At 45.7% G+C, this 20,281-nt stretch overlaps 10 protein-coding genes across 10 annotated transcripts; 7 read left to right on the forward strand and 3 right to left on the reverse strand.

Annotated features, from left to right (window-relative positions):
• Positions 1 to 451: 451 nt before the first annotated feature.
• AO090166000030 (uncharacterized protein) lies at positions 452 to 1,407 on the forward strand (the record flags this gene model as incomplete). Its single annotated transcript, XM_023237046.1, is given in 3 exon segments — positions 452 to 578; positions 921 to 1,348; positions 1,354 to 1,407. Coding segments are annotated over 3 exon segments (609 nt in total).
• Positions 1,408 to 2,234: 827 nt separating this feature from the next.
• AO090166000031 (uncharacterized protein) lies at positions 2,235 to 2,630 on the reverse strand (the record flags this gene model as incomplete). The annotated part of the gene is made up of 2 exons (XM_023237047.1): positions 2,235 to 2,382; positions 2,452 to 2,630. The coding sequence occupies 2 exons, from the start codon at positions 2,628 to 2,630 to the stop codon at positions 2,235 to 2,237; spliced, it is 327 nt and encodes a 108-aa protein (XP_023091916.1).
• Positions 2,631 to 3,642: 1,012 nt separating this feature from the next.
• On the forward strand, positions 3,643 to 4,452 carry AO090166000032 (uncharacterized protein; the record flags this gene model as incomplete). The annotated part of the gene is made up of 3 exons (XM_023237048.1): positions 3,643 to 4,086; positions 4,184 to 4,233; positions 4,344 to 4,452. The coding sequence occupies 3 exons, from the start codon at positions 3,643 to 3,645 to the stop codon at positions 4,450 to 4,452; spliced, it is 603 nt and encodes a 200-aa protein (XP_023091917.1).
• A 2,299-nt stretch (positions 4,453 to 6,751) lies between these two features.
• On the forward strand, positions 6,752 to 7,454 carry AO090166000034 (NUDIX hydrolase; the record flags this gene model as incomplete). The annotated part of the gene is made up of 2 exons (XM_023237049.1): positions 6,752 to 6,921; positions 6,965 to 7,454. The coding sequence occupies 2 exons, from the start codon at positions 6,752 to 6,754 to the stop codon at positions 7,452 to 7,454; spliced, it is 660 nt and encodes a 219-aa protein (XP_023091918.1).
• A 589-nt stretch (positions 7,455 to 8,043) lies between these two features.
• AO090166000035 (uncharacterized protein) lies at positions 8,044 to 8,592 on the forward strand (the record flags this gene model as incomplete). Its single annotated transcript, XM_023237050.1, has 1 exon — positions 8,044 to 8,592. The coding sequence occupies one exon, from the start codon at positions 8,044 to 8,046 to the stop codon at positions 8,590 to 8,592; it is 549 nt and encodes a 182-aa protein (XP_023091919.1).
• Positions 8,593 to 8,809: 217 nt separating this feature from the next.
• Positions 8,810 to 10,000, reverse strand: AO090166000036 (uncharacterized protein; the record flags this gene model as incomplete). The annotated part of the gene is made up of 2 exons (XM_023237051.1): positions 8,810 to 8,909; positions 9,594 to 10,000. The coding sequence occupies 2 exons, from the start codon at positions 9,998 to 10,000 to the stop codon at positions 8,810 to 8,812; spliced, it is 507 nt and encodes a 168-aa protein (XP_023091920.1).
• Positions 10,001 to 12,199: 2,199 nt separating this feature from the next.
• AO090166000038 (uncharacterized protein) lies at positions 12,200 to 12,923 on the forward strand (the record flags this gene model as incomplete). Its single annotated transcript, XM_023237052.1, has 3 exons — positions 12,200 to 12,251; positions 12,301 to 12,895; positions 12,917 to 12,923. 3 exons carry the CDS (start codon positions 12,200 to 12,202, stop codon positions 12,921 to 12,923), a joined length of 654 nt encoding a protein of 217 aa, XP_023091921.1.
• Positions 12,924 to 13,397: 474 nt separating this feature from the next.
• On the forward strand, positions 13,398 to 13,817 carry AO090166000039 (DUF3716 domain-containing protein; the record flags this gene model as incomplete). The annotated part of the gene is made up of 1 exon (XM_023237053.1): positions 13,398 to 13,817. One exon carries the CDS (start codon positions 13,398 to 13,400, stop codon positions 13,815 to 13,817), a length of 420 nt encoding a protein of 139 aa, XP_023091922.1.
• Positions 13,818 to 14,465: 648 nt separating this feature from the next.
• AO090166000040 (RING finger protein) lies at positions 14,466 to 15,646 on the reverse strand (the record flags this gene model as incomplete). Its single annotated transcript, XM_001822774.3, has 2 exons — positions 14,466 to 14,712; positions 14,772 to 15,646. 2 exons carry the CDS (start codon positions 15,644 to 15,646, stop codon positions 14,466 to 14,468), a joined length of 1,122 nt encoding a protein of 373 aa, XP_001822826.3.
• Positions 15,647 to 18,581: 2,935 nt separating this feature from the next.
• Positions 18,582 to 19,515, forward strand: AO090166000042 (uncharacterized protein; the record flags this gene model as incomplete). The annotated part of the gene is made up of 3 exons (XM_023237054.1): positions 18,582 to 18,628; positions 18,688 to 19,311; positions 19,365 to 19,515. 3 exons carry the CDS (start codon positions 18,582 to 18,584, stop codon positions 19,513 to 19,515), a joined length of 822 nt encoding a protein of 273 aa, XP_023091923.1.
• Between the last annotated feature and the right edge of the window lie 766 nt (positions 19,516 to 20,281).

Consider the following 20,281-nt stretch of genomic DNA (forward strand, 5'->3'; position numbering starts at 1 on the left):
GTTTTTCTGTTGTACCTTTCTTAAAAGAATATCAATACTCCAAATGCGTATGTTAACTTGGGCATCCTTGTATTACAGTAGGCAATTACTTTTATCCTCTGCTTGACAAGGTATCAACGCTAATAAATATTGAATAAGGCGGGAATCCCTGTGAAATCCAGGCCATCTTACTTCGGAAAGCCCTCGAAATTGATTTAACTCTCGTTGAATTATTTGTTTTGCTCTAAGGAGTAGCGGTGTAAAGAGGTCCAGCAGCAATGAACGGTTTTTGGCTGACAGGAAAACGTGTTCGAGTGATCCTTGCACTGCAGGCTGCGTTCTGCCGGGCCTTGTAACTACTGTTCTGGCGAGTGTTTGGAAGAGCAGCTGGTCGTGAGCGGAAAGATCGTCTTAGTGGGCCCACCGTGCTCCGAGTACTTCGGTCATTGAGGGGTGACTCAGATATTCGGCCATGCAAAACGAATTACGGAACGGGAACTACCAATCGAAACACAGCTGTCTGGCCGCTGGCCAGACAGCTGTGTTTCGATTGGTAGTTCCATTTTCTCGTGTGCGACATTTCCTTCCCCCGCTCACTCGTACGCCCTTCTACTAAAATATATCTGTGGGGACCCATCTCGCGGTCCAAAGGTCAAGGAGACTCGCTATGGCACCGCAAGAAACTGAAGTTATATCTGCCTTGAACTTGCTCTGCAATACTCCCGGTGACATTCTCAATGCTCATCGTCATCTAGCACTTCAGACTTTGGTTCAAATTGGACGCTTGCTCAATACTAGCCGGAATGAAAATGAGCACCTTTTACATGGCATTGATGTGGAACACGGTAATGGATCTTCGGAAAATGCCGTCATTCCTAAGACCGTGATCCCTCAGACAGATGCTTCTTCGGAAATTATAGACTTACCTGTTCATGCAAAAGATTCTATCAACTTACCCGTCACCGTATCAGGCTCAGAACCCGCTGTATTGTCGAAGACAAACTCTTCGGAGAACACAACGAAAAAGCGAAAGCGAGAGACCATCCGAGAATCTCCTTTTGCCAAGCTCACCAGATTGGTAGCGAAGCGACTCCCTAATATTATACAATTTTGCGAGTCCAAAGCTTCACTTTCTGACATCCTCCAAAACGAGCAAGAGCTACAGTTCGCAGATAAAAGAGTTGATCATTTGAAACAAGTTGACGGCAATAAAACACCAAGCGAAGAGCAGAAGCTTCTGAAAGGTCTCAGTCAATTATCTCTGGCTGAACAATTCACTGCCTGGGAGATTGAGAATGGTTGGAAGTCTAGGGTGGACACCCTATATGACGAGATCCGAGTTGCTAGGACCGAAGGCCAAAACGGAACTGTTAGTGCCAGATGTGCCGGAAAAATGACTCGATTCGTCAGGGAACATGGATATCCTGAATCAGATCATAACGTTGTCCGGAAGGGAATCCAAAGAGGGATCACTCAGATTCTATTCTTGAGGTCAATGGAGGAAGTCTCCACCACGCCTATACAAAAAAGAGCCACCCGGGGAATACTTGCTCTGGTAACAATTTTTGAAGCCGCTTCGTTCCAAACTATCTCGAATCTGGAACTACAAGCACTGGGAGAAGCCTTACTTAAAGGCAACGAAGGCGATAAAACCCTCATGTTGGTGCATGATGTTTCGAAGTGGTTTGAAAACATGACCGGAGATTTTAAAATGATCTCGCAAACAACAAAACGGGGACGACGAGATCCGCTACAGACTACGCATGCCCCTTCTCATGTTCCCAGCATAAACTCTCATGAACTCACGACCTTCTCTACCCTTCCACGAGTCGAATCGAACAGCCAGGGAATGCCATTACATCCTTCACTCATTGAGTTCCAGGCTAGACCTGGCGGGGCTGGCATGTTGCCAAACGCAGGGTCACACGATTTGGCTCAATTCTCTAGAAATACAACTAATGCTAATTGCGTCTTGACTGGAAACCCCAATCCATACAGTGAGTCACACGAGCTCAGTCTATTTTCCAGGGGTCCTTCCAGTGTTTCAGCTCAATCACAATTGCCTCGTCAACCTCTGTGTTCTTCATTCCCAAGTGATGTTTCTAGGCCGTCTCAAACCTTCCGACAAAGTCCTACCCCACATGAGGGTTCTTCCATCCCCACTATTCCCGCATAATAATTCGTACAATCTGTCCGCTAGAGCAAGATGAAAAGTAGGCGCAACTTTGGTTCGATCTTTACTTCTTGGTTTACCTTCATATATAGTCGCTTTCCTTCTTGGAGGGGCTTTCCCGAGGCGCTGGGGCTATTGCCAAGTATCTCGATTGGAATGATAAACGCATCGCCTTTGCTGTGGTGGAATGGCGCATATTTCGGCCCCGGTATCTGTACCAATGAATACCCCTGTCTCTTGTTAGTCGCCCGTTCTGAGTTAAATGGATACTATATACCTTGTCAAGAAGGTTGAGTGACCTTAAGAAGGGAACTATCTTGGTGTCTAACTCTTTTGAATTGTGAATTTGAAAATCATCCGCTTTTTTCTCGAACGGAACTGAAGATGCCCATTCTGCGAAGATCTTTCGTTCCGTGTTCGCACTTTCGGGTAAGTCGTCCTCAAACAAATGTGGCCTGTTCGATGTTATCTGCGACATCATTAAGGCCGTGTTCCCGTTGAAGTTAGTGAGTTATTTGCTTCAAGGTGGAAGGAGAGTTGGGTAATGAGGGGTTAAAATGATTGTATGGCGGGGTACGGAGAGGCTCCTGAGCGACCTTCACACGTGATTGAAGATTACGAGACCCTTGGGCACCAATTCAGAAATATACCTGACACAAGCTGATTTCGACAAGCAATCGGATTTCCTTAGCTCTCGAAACATTTCTAAGCCAGGGCCCGTGTTCGCTTAACCCAAATCGGGCGCCTTTGCCCGTAATTCTCCACGTCTGCTGTGTTGTCCGGAAATTACATGTTCCAATCTCCTGCCCACCCATAGTGAGAACAGTGAAGTCGTTATTAATGGCTTCTTCACACAGCCAGCCAATTAGCAGTAAACTGTTACACATCCTTATAATCGCGTGTGATGGGTTTAGGCTTTATGCTGCACAACTACAACATTTTAGTCTTAGAGGAACAGGGATGCAGTATAGGAGAAAATGGAGGTTGCGGAAAGCAGCACGCGCAGTTCTACTGTGGGTCCAAACTACAACTCGTGAATAAGTTTGGCATGCTGAAGCAACCGTATGCGCTACATACTGTGCAATATCTCCTGCTTCATCCTGACAGGAAACAAGTGAAAAGGGTATAGTTTATATGCAAGAGATGTGGCGCTTCCAATAGGTACGAGATAAAACACTTTGGGTTGACTTGCAGGGTCGCTTTCTGGGACTTGGCAAGCATTTCGCCATTAGTTACACAAAGATCAAAACATGGTTGGTTTAGAGCCCTACTTCTCTTGGAAGGTTATCCATCTGTATAAGCATGAGGCATGCTGGCTTCCAGGTTTATAATCTCCCGTATAATATTAAAGTATTGTATTTATAAAGCCAAGATGGTTTGGCCATTTCGCTGCATATCATTTCATACGACAAATTGGTTTAATCCTAAGATTATACTGGTGATCTGTGCTTCTCCTACTTACAGCCTTATTATTCTTTCTTTTTTACAGTATGGCCTGCCTCGGCGACATGTTTCCGTATGTAATAATCCCACCATGGTTCAAGCAATTCTGCTCCAATCGATGCGGCTCCGAAGATTTGACGGACTGGGACGATGGTGGTCAGGGTGTGAACAGCCATTTCGCAGGTGGTGCTGTCGTTTATGATGAACCACGGAGTGGCTCTTCGGAGTATCAACCCCCAAGACCGTTAGCCTATGAGAACGGCCAGCCAAACCTGCCGGTGTCAACGAAGGGTCAGCAATACGGCTTTGTTCCAAAAGAGTACAATTACTCCTTAACTCCCAAGATACAGCCCATCAAACCAGCTTCACCAGTGAGTCCAGCAGAAGAGGCCAGGGCGGTGATCACACCAACCTTGCGCAGGGATCGACCACCAAGTTTCATGAGTAGTGGAGAAATTATCGCACTCCCTAGCCCACCCCCGCTTCTAGTAGTAGGTGATCTTTGTCTTGAATTCGAGTATTACCCGTTAAGGACTGGTTTTTTATAGCTTCCACCCCTGCCTAGCAGAATATACGACGTGGTTGAAGCAGAGATTAACTTTGGAATCTCCTATTTCACGGCATATCACGACTTTTCCGTGAGTGAGCGAAGGATTTTGTTTTCTGCTCGCATCCAACAGAACCCTGGGGAAGACCATATGATCTCCTGCCCTCTAGTCATCGGCGCTTCACACCTTGCTGAAACTAGTCGAATATCACTCCAACGCAAGCTAGACACCGCTCGTGAATGGGTACCAAATTCAGTCTGGGAACTATTTGGAGTGGAACAATCTGCAAGTCTTATGATCTATATATAAGAGGCCTGTCTATAGCTCTTTTTAGAACATCGAATCCATATATAGCCGCTCTGGCTTTGTCTAGATAGGAATATACAAGCTTCCTCTGGAGCAGCTGTTTTGTTCCCATAAACCTTTCCAACATGGACACTTCCAACATGGGCACTTCCAACATGGACACTTCCAACATGGACACTTCCAACATGGACACTTCCAAAATGGACGCCTTCCAATTCGCAATGGGTCGCCGCGATTGGCCCAAGGTAGACTCTGTTCGGGTTTCCTCTCTTTCCTGTGACTACTGCAACCAACACTATGTTTTAACATTCAAGTACGATAAACGCAACGTTAGCCTGACCGTTAATCACTTCAAGTTTTTACGTATGGAAAACAAACGCAACAGACTAGTATGGCTTGAGAACCATGTCCTGGAAACTCAGAACTTTACCACATATACGATGCATTATACTTGTCCTACTTTGGAAGACATCGCATATGAGGTCTTTAGCAAGGACCGGCCCTATCTAATACATAGTTGCTGTGGCTTTATGTGAGTTCTGTCATATCATTCCCATCCTATTCTTACTAATTACTACAGAGGGGGGCTTGTTGCGAACTACGTGAAAGACGGCTATCTTTCGCCTTCTGATATAGCGTCCTGTAAGTACCATCGTATAATATAATACACGTCCCTAAGCTAATAACTGTCAATAACCAGCATCATGATTGATGTAGCCTGAAGGCAGTCAGTGGACAACCCATTCAGTGATTATCTCTCAAGGTTTTAGTGGGGCAAAAGACTGTATCTAAATATTTATCCATTGTAGATCGCAATATACAAGAGCTAAGATCTTTAGCCTTATGGATTAACACAACCAAACTGGTATAAACGCGCTCATTTTAAGCAATCGCTAAACACTTAAAAGACGCAACACCACTTCAACAAAACCCTGCCTCTCAATCATTTTAAACATTCCTATCATTGGATGTTTATATAGTTGTATTAAGCCTATAACTTCGATCAAAGCTTTGGTACGTGTTTATGTAGAAACTATTTCTATATGCAATATACTTATTTTTCCACCTGCAAGGGTTAGCCTGCGCCAACGCCACCTTCAACCAACTGTTGATCCTGAACATTTTCATGAAGTGCACCACCACCTACAATACATATTATCAGAGCCCTATCGATGGAACAGAACGGCAATATCGCCCAACCTCGAGTGAATACAGCTATTGTATGGACTCTTTGTTCGGTGATGCTTGAAAACCCCCACGGCTTGCGCTATAGAATTGTCCACATTGAGGCAACTGCAGCTTCTGCTGATCTACATGCCGTGGTATATTTCAGGTTGACCGCTAAGACAATCACTGAGCTTCTCAAAACATACACACATCAACATTCTGGATATAACATAAATAGTTGGTTGAAAGGCTACAGATACCTTTTTTCATTATTAGCCGAGTGTTGGTGTTGTATACACTTTGGAGACTTGCAGGAATTTTGGGATACAGAGGAGGATGGTGAACTGCCGCCCTATATGTGTAACAGTGTTAAGTTAGACGTGCTGGGACTACTTTCCTCTTTAGGATTATATGATAACTAGCCAGCCTATCATATATGAACGTGTTTTACGTCATAGTAAACAATAGGAAACTCGATAATTAGCTAAGTCTGAAGGCAAAAGTATCGGAAAGCAGAATCCCATATTTCGCCACTACTTTTTTATTGGTGCCTTGGTGGTCTTACGCATAATGTTGAGTCAACGTTCTCCGCAAGATCCCCTTCTATTCTTACCCACTTTTGCGCAATAGTAGGTGCTCGGTGGCTTAGCGGCTTGGTGCACTCGCTTCATTCTGGAGTCGGAGGTTCCTATCACTCTCAGTGTGTGGGGAAGCGTAAAAAAATGAGATAGGGATCATCCTCTTACAGAAGACATCCGCTAGCAGTATCCTCTCACAGAATTACCGTGTCACTTGTTTGGAACACACCCCGGATAGTCTACTGGAATCGGACATGCTACCGATGCACCAAAGACTGCCTGAGACCATTCTATCGCAGCTGGAGAGCAGCACGGTTTCCTTGTCTTTCTTTCTTGCTTTGTTGCTTTTTCCCCCCTCCTCTATTCAATGACAGCACATCAGTAAAAGGCCACGTAATCCATGTACCGTCAAAGTTTTAGGTCAGGGAATTCCTTCGCCAGGCTGCCTCCAATACATGCACTGGGCGTGCCTCGTATTGCTAAGACCAGGGCGGCTGTTTGTCCCAGGATAGAACGTATAAAGAGGGCCAGAGCTTTTCCCAAGGGGCGAGTACCCAATGCTATCAATTCAGAGCACTCAGTCACATTCAAGTTCAAATGGCGTCCAGTACGAACTCCACGAGTGTGCCCTCTGGTATGCTGCCATCGGTGATAAACGTGACGAGGTTACCATTCGATCTTCATTGCGAAACGGACTTATCGGCTTTACGCATCGCAGAATCGCGTGGTCAATTTAGATTACACCACACTGCCTTCTACATCAGAGTTAGTGCCCATATCTTCTGGTGGGTTTTACGCAAACCTCGTATCCTTCTTCTTGAACGCGCTCTTTGCGATACCAGACCTGGGTATTGGGAGCCACCCGGTGGGGCTGCCGAAGATCAGGACGAAACACCGGGAGATGCCCTAAAGCGAGAGGTTGGGGAAGAGACCGGGTTACAACTGTCCCAAGTCACTCATACGCTCCCGACTCAAACCTGGACACGGTCAAAGGGACGCGAAGACTACAATTGGGTTGGCCTTCCATGTATCATCAAGGTCTCTGAGCTTGAAACTTTTGAATCACGCGGAAGTAGCCAACGTGCGTCTCAGCCTGTACTGAAATGGGAGGACATTATACGACTGAATCCTGAGGAGCACCAAAATTTTGCATGGGCAACAGAGGAGGAGGTGCGATGCGACAAGTATAAGATGTTTGGAAACCACAAGGAGACTGCCCTCAAGGCTTTTGCAGCAGTGACAGAGAACTGCTCAGTCTAAGTATGGGGTGTGTGGATGGAATGAGGCTGAAGGATGAGGCTGGAGGATGAGGCTGGAGGATGAGGCTGGAGGATGAGGCTGGAGGATGAGGCTGGAGGATGAGGCTGGAGGATGAGGCTGGAGGATGAGGCTGGGAGGCTAGAATAATAAAAGTCACGCGAGAAAGAAGTAAAGTCAAGAAGGTCAGGATTAATTCCAAACTTTAGACTAGTCTTCAGAAATGTGATAGAAGATGGGTACCCACTGAACAAAAAGCAGAGAAAGCCAATACATGCTGTCTGGGTGATTCTGTACCAACAAGGCCTGTACTCCGTCATAATACATTCACGTGATCGTAAGTCTCCATTCTCTATCTCTGGAATTCGATCCAAAACAAACCGCTGGGCAGAGTTTCCATTCCTAGAAACACGTCATTGCCTCCATGTATAATATTAGCAGCTTACACTGTACTTTCTATTTACTTAACTATAATATTTCTGCTATCTATCCCTGACAACTTGGGAGCCTATTTACGCGTCGCCGTTTTATCATGCCTGCCTAGTCAAGAGCCAATCGAAACCAATACCATTTCACTATCTCCGTACAACTTATGGATAGCACAAGCTCACCAGATTATAAGGCGCTTTTTCTGAGAGAAGCCGAGCGGAGGAAGGAAGCAGAAGAACGCCAGCGGAAGGCAGAGGAAGAACGGGAACAGGAGAAAGAGGAGAGAAGGCGTGCAGAAGAGGAACGAGATCAGGGCAGAGAACTAACGCGGCACACCACCTTTCTAGGACTTCTCCGTGACTGCCATATCCTTTTCTCGCTTCCTTTACGAGCCGCATCGCCGTCTATATCCACAACAGGAAAAATACCGCAGCCAACAGGGAAATACTGCCCGCGACGCCTTCTACCTTGGGAAGACTGTGCAGTTAGGCAACAGGAGATTTACCGGCCTGTTTGCACCTATCTGGAACCTGAAGGGAAGGCTGCGGAACAGCGATTTTCACCGCGCCTTGCGCTGGAGGACTTGGGTAAACGATTTGATGAAAGACCAATAAGCAGTGAGCAGGATCTGCAGAGCTATGAACGATTTGGTGTGGAGAACTATGTTCGTGATATTATTGTAGCTCTGCAAGATACCAGCCGCTTGAGATGAATTTGGGCTGGGCGATGGAGTTATGTTCGAGAATCATGCGAATGCTCTTGATCCCGTCGAAGCTAGCCATCTTTAACGAAATGAATTGTCGAGTTCCTAGCGTTCAAAACCAGATCAATTTTGTATTCACCGAGTCGATGGTGGCCATAATACTCTTCTAACAACAGTTGAGTACAAGCCACCCCACAAGCTATCCATTGAAAACCTTCGCGCAGGATTACGGCCGATGGACTTTTGGAAAGAGGTTATTCGGCCTGATTCTGTCCCAACCGAGGAACCCGCGAAACTGGAACACAATGCAGCTTGGCTGACAGGATCTGCTGTGACCCAAGAGTACCATGTGATGATCCAGGAGGGACTTAAGTACTCCTACTTGAGTAACGGACTTGCGCTGGTTCTGTTACATATCCCTTGCGATGAGCCAAGCACCCTATACTACCACCTCTGTGAGCCAAACATGGAGATCGATCTAGATAATGACTGCAGCTTCGAGCAGCCACTGACGGCTATTGCACGGGTATTATGTCTGTGTCTCATGAGCTTTAGCGCGCGACTTCGCGACCAGGCGTAGCGAAATGATACAGAGCCGGGTATACCAGTTTAGGAGACGAGTTTTGATTATACTCGCTCGCAAATTCCAGAAAGAGAATTACGGCAGCACCCACCGGGTTCGAAATATAGTCCCTCAGAGAGCTCTGGGCGCACTGTCTCGGAATATCTGCCACCGTCCTCTCCTATTGAGTCTCCCACGAAAGGACGTCGAATACCAACTCACTCTCGAGTTCAATATGCCCCGGATACAGTAGACCGTGGGGATTCTCCAGATTCCGATACTGATTCTGCTCCCGGTGGGCGGAAGCGTGGCTTCAGCCAGGTCTCATCGTCTCCATTATCGCCATCCGTTCAACGACCCGCACGTCAGACGGGCTCCCGGTTTAATGAAAGCAGCCGGCGTCACCACAGAGCTCAATTTTGTACCCAGCGATGTCTGCTTGGCCTACAGCAAGGGGGCAAGCTGGATGGAAATTGCCCGAATGTTATGCTTCATCAGCAGGGTGGAAACAACAGTCGACACCTCCTCGATGCCCAGAGCTTGGTTCAATGTATCAAACAGCAGCTGGATGAAAATCTCGACCGCGACTGCACGCCCATAGGACGCTGTGGGGCATCTAGAGTACCCTTCAAGATAACCTGCACTGCATATGGATATACAGTCGTCGGTAAAGGAACCACATCTTATCACTGGAACGAAGTGAAGCGTGAAGCGGATATTTACCGCATACTTTCGAAGGTTCAAGGATCTGCCGTCCCTGTTTTTCTCGGCACAGTTGATCTGGCCAAGACCTACTTCCTCCATGGAGCCAGGAAGATCCGCTATATGCTGCTCATGGCTTGGGGGGGTGAACATATTAAAAATATCCAGGCTAACGATGTAGCCAGACGAGAGGTTTCAAGGTCCAAGAAACAGATTCGGTCTTTAGGAGTATTACACCGGGACCTTTGTACGGAGGATTATAGCGGCCACTCCGCAACAACATTTCCCCCGACTAAGTCCATTTACCGCTTTCTCAACCGCTTTCTTTATTAGATTACTTTAATCATCTAATTACCTCTTTGATTCTTGTATACAACTATCGTACATAACTATGCCTCGTCCAGCCATTGATCTTGAGTTGTACAAGGCTGAGATTACGGCTTTGTACCAAAGAAATGAGCCAGTGGCTGCAATTCAAGATTATCTAAAAGAGTCATTCAACCTTCAGCTCAGCAAGCGTACGCTTGAATCACGTCTTCAAGAATGGGGTTTACTACATCAGGATCGTACAGTCAGTATCAATACTGATGTACAGGCACGAATAAAAGTACTCTTTTTCCAGGTTGGTCTTGAAGATAAAGATATTCTTTATGTTTTACATCAGGAAGGAGTGACTCTATCACCTCGTACGCTCAGACGTATGCGTAAAAGTCTTGGACTTGTACGCCGCACTGATTCTCCTTTTGAGAGACAGTGTCAAACTGAAGCTATCCTACAAGCTCTTATCGAGGAATCTGAGGAAGGCAAGATTCAAGGATTTGGTAGAGGATTACTCCACCAGCATATGCGTACAAAAGGGCATATTATTACTCGGTAAAACTTGACTCCTTCCTACACTTGTACATTATACTAATTATATCAAGAGCGCGTCTTTTTCAAGCTTATCGTACAATATTCCCTGATCGAGTCTTTGCCCGTCGTTATCAGCTGCAGCGCAAACGAGGAGAATATATTGTACCTGGACCAAATTATATTTGGTCAGTGGATGGTTATATGAAGCTTGAGCCGTACGGGATTGAAATATATGCAGGAATAGATGCCTATTCTCGATATATTATCTGGATTTACTGTGGTATTACTGCTCGTACAGCTCTAAGTGTCTTAAATCAGTTTTTAGACATTGTTGAAACTGTACAGCTACAACCCCAAAAAATTCGATCTGATCATGGCTCAGAAAGAGGTCGTTTCCAGAATATCTATCTACAGCTCCAGCAGGCGTACGACCCTTCTATTCAGCTAGCTGATTGCTGGATAGAAGGACGAAGTACCGAGAATCAAAGGATCGAGGCTTGGTGGGAGCAACTCTCAAAAAGTGCACTCTATAAATGGCGGGTAAGTTATTCTACTTCTGTACAAGATGAATTTCTAATAAAATAGACATACTTCCGTACACTGAAGGATGAAGGTCTTTTCAGTAAAAGCTGTACTGCTGATCAGATTGCCTTACTAAGTATCTACATGCCTATGATTCGTACAGAGATTTATAGCTATGTAGAACTTTGGAATGTCCATCGAATCCGGAAGCAACGGAATCGGCCCAATTCTGTTGCTGGAAAACCATATATGCTTTATCATCATCCAAAACAAGATGTACAAGACTACGGGCTTCCTATTAAACAAGAAGTTCTGGATGTCCAACGACAATCTGTACATGGATTTGGTAAGTAATCTCTAGATATCTTCTGTACATACTGAATACTAATCAATATAGATATTGATGAGTATCTGCCAGCAGAGACTCTTCAATTCTGCCGTACAGCATTGCTGGGGATTGGCTTTGACCCTGAAAAGCCACCACCACTTCGGCCAGAGGATGAGGCAGCCCCTTTTCGTACAATCTATTTGGAGCTAAGAGAGATTATTAGCTTTCATATAGATCTCTTTGTTGAGCCATTTCTTGGCTTATCATCCCGACCAACAGCTGGCCAACGTTCAAATCCCGAGATAGAATAGTGTTGTACAAAGAAAAAGTTAGATTTCTTTATACAAAAAAGTCTAAAAAATACTTTCTTCTCTATAAGAATACTATGTCCCATCAGACTATTATTTTCTCGTACATACTGACTGTCAAGTGTCAAGATGTCGTTTGAATTTATTGATCTAACCTCATCTCCTTCCTCCTCTTCTCATCCAGATACTGCATTGTTTGTACCCCAGAGGATTCCATCCTTTGCCTCTCGTACATCCCAATCTCGTTTATTATCAGGCCAACGAGGAGCTACTGTAACATCAAGACAGAGCCAAACACCACGTCGTCTATTCTTCTTTAAGATTATCCTTACATTTCATCTTATGACAATCGATGTACAAGATATCCAAATCACAAGACATCTAGAGCAGATAGGTATGATTAGCCCTTGATATCTTGTACGGAGAATACTAATGTACAATAGAGAGTATTAAAACAGGAATCCCTGCTCGTACAATCGAATCGTTGCATGATCTTATCCATCAAGACCTCCTGAAAGATATGTCTGAAAGCATGCGGCAATTGTACAATCCACAAAGACATGATATCTACCGCTTGGCAACCAATATCAAAGGAAAGTCTCCGATGTATTTGAGTCCAATTGTGGATACACGGCAAGCAGTTGAGGATCTTCTTTCAAAGTGGTTTGAATCTCGTACAACTGTTGGTGAAAAGGAGTACATGGTTCATTTGGTCATAGAACGGACGATTACACTGGACGAGGATGTTATTCCTGTTGAAGAGAAGATCAAAGTCAAGAAGAAAAGAAAGATCAAGAAAGAGATCAAGGATGAGATCAAGGATAAGATTAAAGAGGAAAGAATACCTTCCCCTATTTATCAAGCAGATGATGGTATTGTACAATCTTTTCTCTCTACACAATCTGAGAGATCCTCTGAGGCTGTACAAGATTCTCGAAAACGTGCTGCAAGCGAATCATCTTCAATATTGGGTACAATTCCCTATCGGACAAGAAGAAGGCATGTTATTGATGAGGAAGATATGAACCGAATTCAGCAGTATGGACCATTTATTAGTAGAGAATAGCTTTTTATTGCTTAGTCGTACGGTTGCCTAAGGCAGATTAATTCAATGTTGTGTTTCTTGTTTTTTCTACTTAAAAATTTCTAGATAGCCTCACCTCTTTCTGACAACAACAACACCACCACCACCACCATCACTGCGCCCCCCACCACCAACCACCATGTCTGCGTACGTGTACAGGCGATAAAATGGCTGAGTTTTCATATCTAACTTACATGTCTGATTTTCTATGTACTAACACGTTATTTTGTACATAATAGTAACCAGCGTTCTGCTGTCCCTGCTTTTACTCTTGAAGGATGGTTCCGCCGTATGTACGAGAACCTCCCGCCTGGCCAAAATCCAATCCTGCCTACCAGCAGGCTTGACCTTCTTGCCCCGTTTGTACATACGGACGAGGGACGCCGTATGCTTCGTTCCCTTCCAGGGGAGGACGTGGCATTTATCTGCGGCAGGATATCTGCACGTCAAATCCAGATGCATCGGCCCTCGTACGTCAATGCCATACTCATACAATCTCGTGGACGCCGGTTAGCTGTACCTTGTACACGTTGCCGCAGTGGACAAGGTAGACTGGTGTTTCCCGAATGTCGCCAGGTACCAGGTGCATTTGGCGGAGCTTGCGCCAACTGCAAATGGCCTGACAAAGCAAGTCAGTGCTCTGTACGAGATGAGTTTTGGCATTCTCTCGATGGTTTAAGAGAAGGTTCCCGAATGGGGGGTGGCGGCCGGCATACACGGAGTCTCGGTTCCTCTCAGGATAATCCAATCAATGTTGACGCAGAGATCATTGATTTGGACGAGCCAATCAACTTGGATCCTGAAGAAGGTGACCATCCTAATGATCCAATCAACTTGGATCCAGAGGAAAATGAAGAATGGCCTGAAATTGAATAGGTACGTACATATTTTATTAGTTTAGTTTGCACAGTTGTACATCATCATCAGCACCAGCATCTGCCCCCCTAGTCGTACAGGGTTTGTATACGGCACCTGAGCAAGACTTGCACCTCTACGTGGTGCTCAGGACTAGTAGCCAAATTGGTGGTGAAACTAAGCAAGTCTATGGTTATCCATTCTGCCGGCAGAAATTGATAAGACCTGTTGTTGCGGAGTGGCCGCTATAATCCTCCGTACCTTTGGCCAGAAAATATTCTGTGGAGTACCGAGCTAAACAGGGCCTTGATTATTGACTTCCATTGTTCTCAATTAGACCCGCGACCGGTAAAGCGGCGGCGAAGGTAGTCGAACAAATTCAATTACGAAGAGGCACATGAGCGAAAACAGCTTTGTGCATCCTGACTTAAGTTTTATACCCAATATAAGTATACTTAATATGACCTCTACAGTACGTCCTTCAGAAACTGGGCATTGTCAAAATTTCTACACGAAGTTCACTTTTTCGCAGAACAGTGTGCGCTGTCTGCACTTGATTATTGGACGGTCTTCCTACATTTCATCAAAGAAATATTGCTGTACAAAAAACTATGACTGTTCTTAATTGGAATACTATTTCTTCAACAGTCTTCATGCCCGGGTCTCGGGCTAAGATGGGACAAAGTACTCCGGGCGCCGAGTGGGCCGCATAGAACGGCGAACCCCTTCCATGGGCGACGGACCATACGATTCTGACGACAATTCCGGTTCAGCCGGGGCCTGCTCTGATAGCTCATCCCTCCGGGGCGAATTAGAAGCGGCCGGCAATGTAGCAGACTGCGAGGCCTCGCTGGCTGCATCTAAGGATGACCTCGGGCGTGCGGCGTGAAATCCATCGAAAAGGCGGTCTTGCCGACTAGAAAGCATGTTAGCCACAATTTTGCGAAGCCACGACATTATACCTAGGTCTCATACCAATTAGGACAGCTAAAGTTGGACCGAGGGGAGCGGTGCATGAGCCAGCCCTCCATGCACCGCCAGTGGAACTCTCCCGCGCACTCCTCACAGTTAAGGTATACCGTGTCTTCGGAGTGACGCTCGCGGCAGATGCCACACTCCACATCTGAGATGTCACGGCCCTTACGAAAAGAGCGGAACACAACGGACCCGGTTTGCCCAGAAGCCGCCGAGACGGTCACCACCGCTGGCCGGGTGGATGACACATGGAATGGTATCTGGTTCTCCTGAACCATGGCGACAGTGACTTCCTCTCTTTGCTGGTGGGTAGTGGGCAGGCTTGTTGATCTTCCAGATATGCGGCGCTCCGCCCTTGTTGTCGGGACCCGGTCGCTCCGGGTATGACGGCGTTGTGACGAGTGTGAGGGAGCTGGATTTTGTATGGGTGCTTGCTCTGGCGAGAGGCCCAGACGCGTACACCACCGCTCGCTCAAGGAAGTCGCCTGGTCTTGATGTCGCCGCTTGCAGAGGAGGAGGCCGGCAATTTCCTGCAGCTTTGAAACGAGATATTCATTGATAGGACACATACTTAGGATTTCCAGTCTGTGAGAGGCTATTTCACGGGATTCTTTGGACACCTTGTTCCTACACGCATCCCCATTTTTGGCGACTCCAATGCAGGTGCAGTGCTGACTAGGGTCTATGATTTCGCAGATTGTTGATGGATCCCAGCGTTGACGAGGCGCTTCGACGGGTTGAGGCATTGTGGCTGTATAACAGGATTGAAGAGAAGCAATGCTAAACAGAGATATTGGATATAACGAGGCATAGGTAGAAAGAGTAGTAGGATGGAAGCGGCCCTTTTTATAATTGAATTCTGCACGCGGCATCATCTAGTGAAGCTTGTGATAAACCGCGGCCGCATTGTGGGTGATATCGAGTATTCTTGAACCCCACGAAGATGACTAGGACTAGAAACATTGTCGCCCCATTCCATTATTCGCCCTTCTGCGTTTTGAAATTCTTGACCAACGCACCTGCAGAGACCTAACATTCCGTACAGCAAAGACCTGACTAAATTAGTACTCGATCTGCTCGGCTGAATGCCGCTGAATGCCAGGCTGGGGAAGCTGCTTCTTAGCTGACCGATATAAAAAAAGATACTGTTCTCTAATCGTGTTCTATCGGACACGCACTCCTTGACTTCACCCAATATTGGGTTCACGCAACTGTTATTATATTGGTATTGATGGAGCCTTCAAAGGGAGACGGACCTGTCTCTGGAACTTCAGCGGCTAGGCTGGTAGCGATATAACATATCCCATCATCCACAGCTTGTTATTGTAGTTGATCATTATCTCGGTTTATTCCCCTTAATTAAATACATAAATAACCAGACCTAATTTCCTGCACTGAAAGAGGAAAGAAAAAGTAAATAGTAGCTTAGATATTCAATAGGCAAAGCTATATATCTGCTAGCGCAGAGGACTGTTTTATACTAGAGTCCGCTTATAACTTACTTTTTATAGAAGAGCAATAAAAACACTAAGCATCTATAGTCTTTCAGAGATGAGTAGCAATAACGTCCTGAAAAAAACCCGCTTTCTTTAAGACAACCGGCATATTTGACCTAATCTTCCCCTTCTTTCTTGGTAGTAGAGCTGACGTGCACCAATCAAACAATATTTAAAAGTGATTATTCCTCCATCTTACTTCTATGTTACTTCTATCTCTACTTCTATCTCTATTTCCATCTTGACGCCCATCTTCTACGCTCAGACTTGGCCGCTGTTTGCAAAGCCTCAGCCCTTTCACTCTATCCTTGAGAATTGGACCTAAGTCATGCTTACTCTTGTTAGGTTGTCAATGAATCATAGCACTCATTTATCCCATCCTGAATGGCGCACAGACTATCTAGACTATCCCATAGAAAGCATATTGACCAAGGCGCGGTTTCGACGTTCAGAATAAACCCGACGTCTAATATTTGGACACCCACAGCCAATTGCTTTTACCCTGTTCATCGGATGGTACAGGAATATGCGCGGGTCATGCAATGTCGTTCATACGGTAAACATCACGTTCGAGCAGGGTCACATTGTGCCTTTTTTTTTTGTTTTTTGAATCCCCTACTGTGTTCTGCCATCCCATCAGATTCTACAAAAGCAGCAGATCGCTGAGTGTCAACAATGTCTCAGGCCAGCCGCGCGCGAGTTGTCGCTCGTTTCACTTTGAGGAGTGTCTAGGGCATGCTTCATATGTGATAGGCTGGTACTGTGTACGCTAGTGCTCACTTCAGAAGGCGCTAACTTACGTACACTACCAAAAACGACAAGAGCTGCAGGAGCGAGTGATGTGATAAAGTACGCATGATGTTGGCTTTAGATATGGCGAATAGCATAGGCGAAGGAGAGCTCAGCGGAAATCCAGTGGTATTGGTTGTTGTTGAGTGCCATAGACTTGCCTCGGCGGCAAATTATTGGACAGAAGCTTACCGCGCAGACTAATGGAGATACTTATGTCGATCGCAATTGCTGCACATGATACCATTCTCGGCGTCTGGAGTTACGGAGGCTGCTGACCAACACGAAACCATCCTTAATTATAATATTCAATTAATGTTCATTCTTCTGCAGGTTTAGCGCTTTCCTGTGCTCATGCGCGGGGCTTCGCATGCCCAAAGCACCGAGCTCAAAATCATGCGCATAACACACAATTATAAATACTGTAGTTTTTACCGTCTAATGTACATTGTTGCTTGACTTTCTTCTATACCCGCTTCTATCTCCGGAACCTTGCAAATACAAAACTGTTACCTTTCTAAAAGTCCTCATTAAATACTGAAACTGCGAGGCTGAATAGCTATCGAACCATCTCTCTTTCTACTACGCAATAAGTATGTTCTCCACGCAGAAAAGTGCTTCATACCTGTTAACCCTCTGTATCAAGAAATACCACGATGAAGAAAGCAGTTAAAAGTGCCGTCAGCAAGGCTGTCGAAGGAAATGCCTGGAAAAAATTTACGAACCCAAGCGCTGGGCGCGGGCAGACGACTTTCCCGAAGGGTCAAGCGGAGCAAGAACGGCTTGGGGTGCGATGGGACTATGATGGGGAGGTTACAAAAGGGGAGGTGGTGTACCATAAGTTCCAGATGCAACCGAACGCTGGAAAAGTCCCGTCTCCTATCAAAAGATGGAGAGAAGATCATGGTGGAACCCACGCTGTTATGGCTACTGCCCTGGTTAAGAAGGATGGTTCGAAGGAAGATGTCGAGAAGGGATTGGACGAAGCCACAGGCTCAATCTAGAACTGAAGGGTTCCTCGTTTAAACTATGGTCCCCAATCCCCAAGGAATCAACACTAGCCAGTGCAGCAGCAATGCACAGTAGCTGGCACACCAGCAGAACAAATATCGCGATCAGTTTTTGTGTCCTTTTTTTCTCTTTTCTTTCCTGCATTTAGTTACCTTAAGATGTATTTCTTTCGAATTTATATACATAAGGTCAAAGCTGGCGACTTGTTTGATTAAGACATAAGCCACATAGCTTCCTTCAGGGGTGGCTGGGACGGTTCGGATGACGTAATCAAACCAAATCAAATTAAAATCAATTAAGTCAAACACTTCCTGAGACGCGACTGACGTGTGATGATCACGGGCTACAGGTGCTTAAAAGAAGCCCTGCCCGTCCACTCTCCCACTGCCTAACCCTTCGTCCAACCATGGCTAAGCGTTTACATGGCAGAATTTTCTCTTTTCTTTTCCAGTTACGCCCCACCCTCCACAAGACAAACTTAGCACCCGGACGTGCTCTTTCGACAGTTCAAAAGATGCCTGAACCTTGCGAATTGTTCGAGTACACGACCGGAAAATGGATGTATGTTGCGGGCTAGCACCTCCTTCCTGTTGAACTGCTCGACTGATGTCCAAATTTAGCTATAATGACGCGTTGAGACATCGCGAGAGGAGACGTGCTTTCAACGTCTCTGAATTGAAGCGCCTTGCTGCCCTAGCGGTTCAGCAGAAGGAAGACGACATCGCAGGCTTCGAGAAGCTTGCCGAAGGAGGATTCAACCGAAGTTTCAAGATCACTATGCGAGACGGCTTCCAATTTGTTGCACGAATTCCTTATCCTGTCACTGAACCAAAATTCCTAGTGGTCGCAAGTGAAGTTGCAACGATAGATTTTCTCCGTTCTCATGGTATTCCAGTTCCTAAGATTTTTGGTTACTCTGCCGTTGCAGATAACCCTGCAGGTACAGAATATATCTTTATGGAACTTGTCCAAGGACAAAACCTAGGTGATATCTGGTTTACTTTGTCTGAACAGGAGAGGATAACACTGGTGATGAAGCTCGTGCAGCTGGAGACTCGTCTATTTGGTTTACAGTTCCCGGCAAGTGGAAGTCTCTATTACTACGATGACTTGCCAGCCCATGACTACCCAGCCATTGTTCCAAGCCCCAGCTCGACCCGCCGCTTCTGTATTGGCCCCGATACTTCGCTTGGATTATGGTATGGGAAAAGACTCAACTTATCGGTTGAGCGCGGACCATGTAAGTATGCTTCGGGTTGAAATATCCAAATACAAATGCCTTGGCAGTTAACTTTAGAAAGACCGAGATTCTTTGGCGGTTCTCACCGCCGGAGCCACAAAAGAGATTGCGTATCTCAAAACATTTGGACGACCTCTCCAACCTTTTCAGCGTCTTCGCAGAGAGATGTACGATTACCAGCCCCAATCCCACCTCGAACATATTGTGAATCTGGAGAAATATCTAAAAATTGCGCCTCACCTTATACCGCGGGATTGTTCTGCCCTTCATCGTCCAGTTATACGACATCCCGATCTTCAACCTAATAATATATTTGTTTCTGATAAGCTAGAAATTAATGGGTTAATCGATTGGCAGCATAGTACAGTTCTCCCATTATTTCTACAATGCGGCATCCCACAAAGTCTCCAGAACTATGGTGATGAGATCTCAGAATCACTGCAAACCCCTTCTTTACCAAGGAATTTCGATGAATTAGAGGAGATACAACAGTTCCAGCATACGGAACTTTTCCGCAAGCGTCAACTTCACTATCTCTATGTCAAATTGACTGCGGAGAATAATTCTGAGCACTACAATGCCTTAACCTATCATTTCAACACCCTAAGGCGGCGGATTTTTCACCATGCCAGTGACCCTTGGGAGGGTGACAATATAGCCTTAAAAGCTGATTTAGTTACAGTATCAAGAAATTGGGAAGAAGTAACCCTTGATAGGAGATCACCTTGCCCAATCTTCTTTTCTGATGACGAGTCGAGTGAATGTCTGCGACTGGCCCATGAACAATCTGACGCTGATAAACAATTTCAGGCTTGCCAAGAAGCAATTGGAGTTGCAAATGAGGGATGGGTGCCTGTTGCATACTATGATGAAGCAAAAGAACGCGAGAGAAAATTAAAAGCAGACGCTCTTGATGCTGCTGAAACAGCGGAGGAGAGGGCTAGAATCGAAGAAAACTGGATTTTCGACGACTT

Source organism: Aspergillus oryzae, chromosome 4 (genome assembly GCF_000184455.2).
Source record: "Aspergillus oryzae RIB40 DNA, chromosome 4".
Lineage (NCBI taxonomy): Eukaryota > Fungi > Ascomycota > Eurotiomycetes > Eurotiales > Aspergillaceae > Aspergillus > Aspergillus oryzae.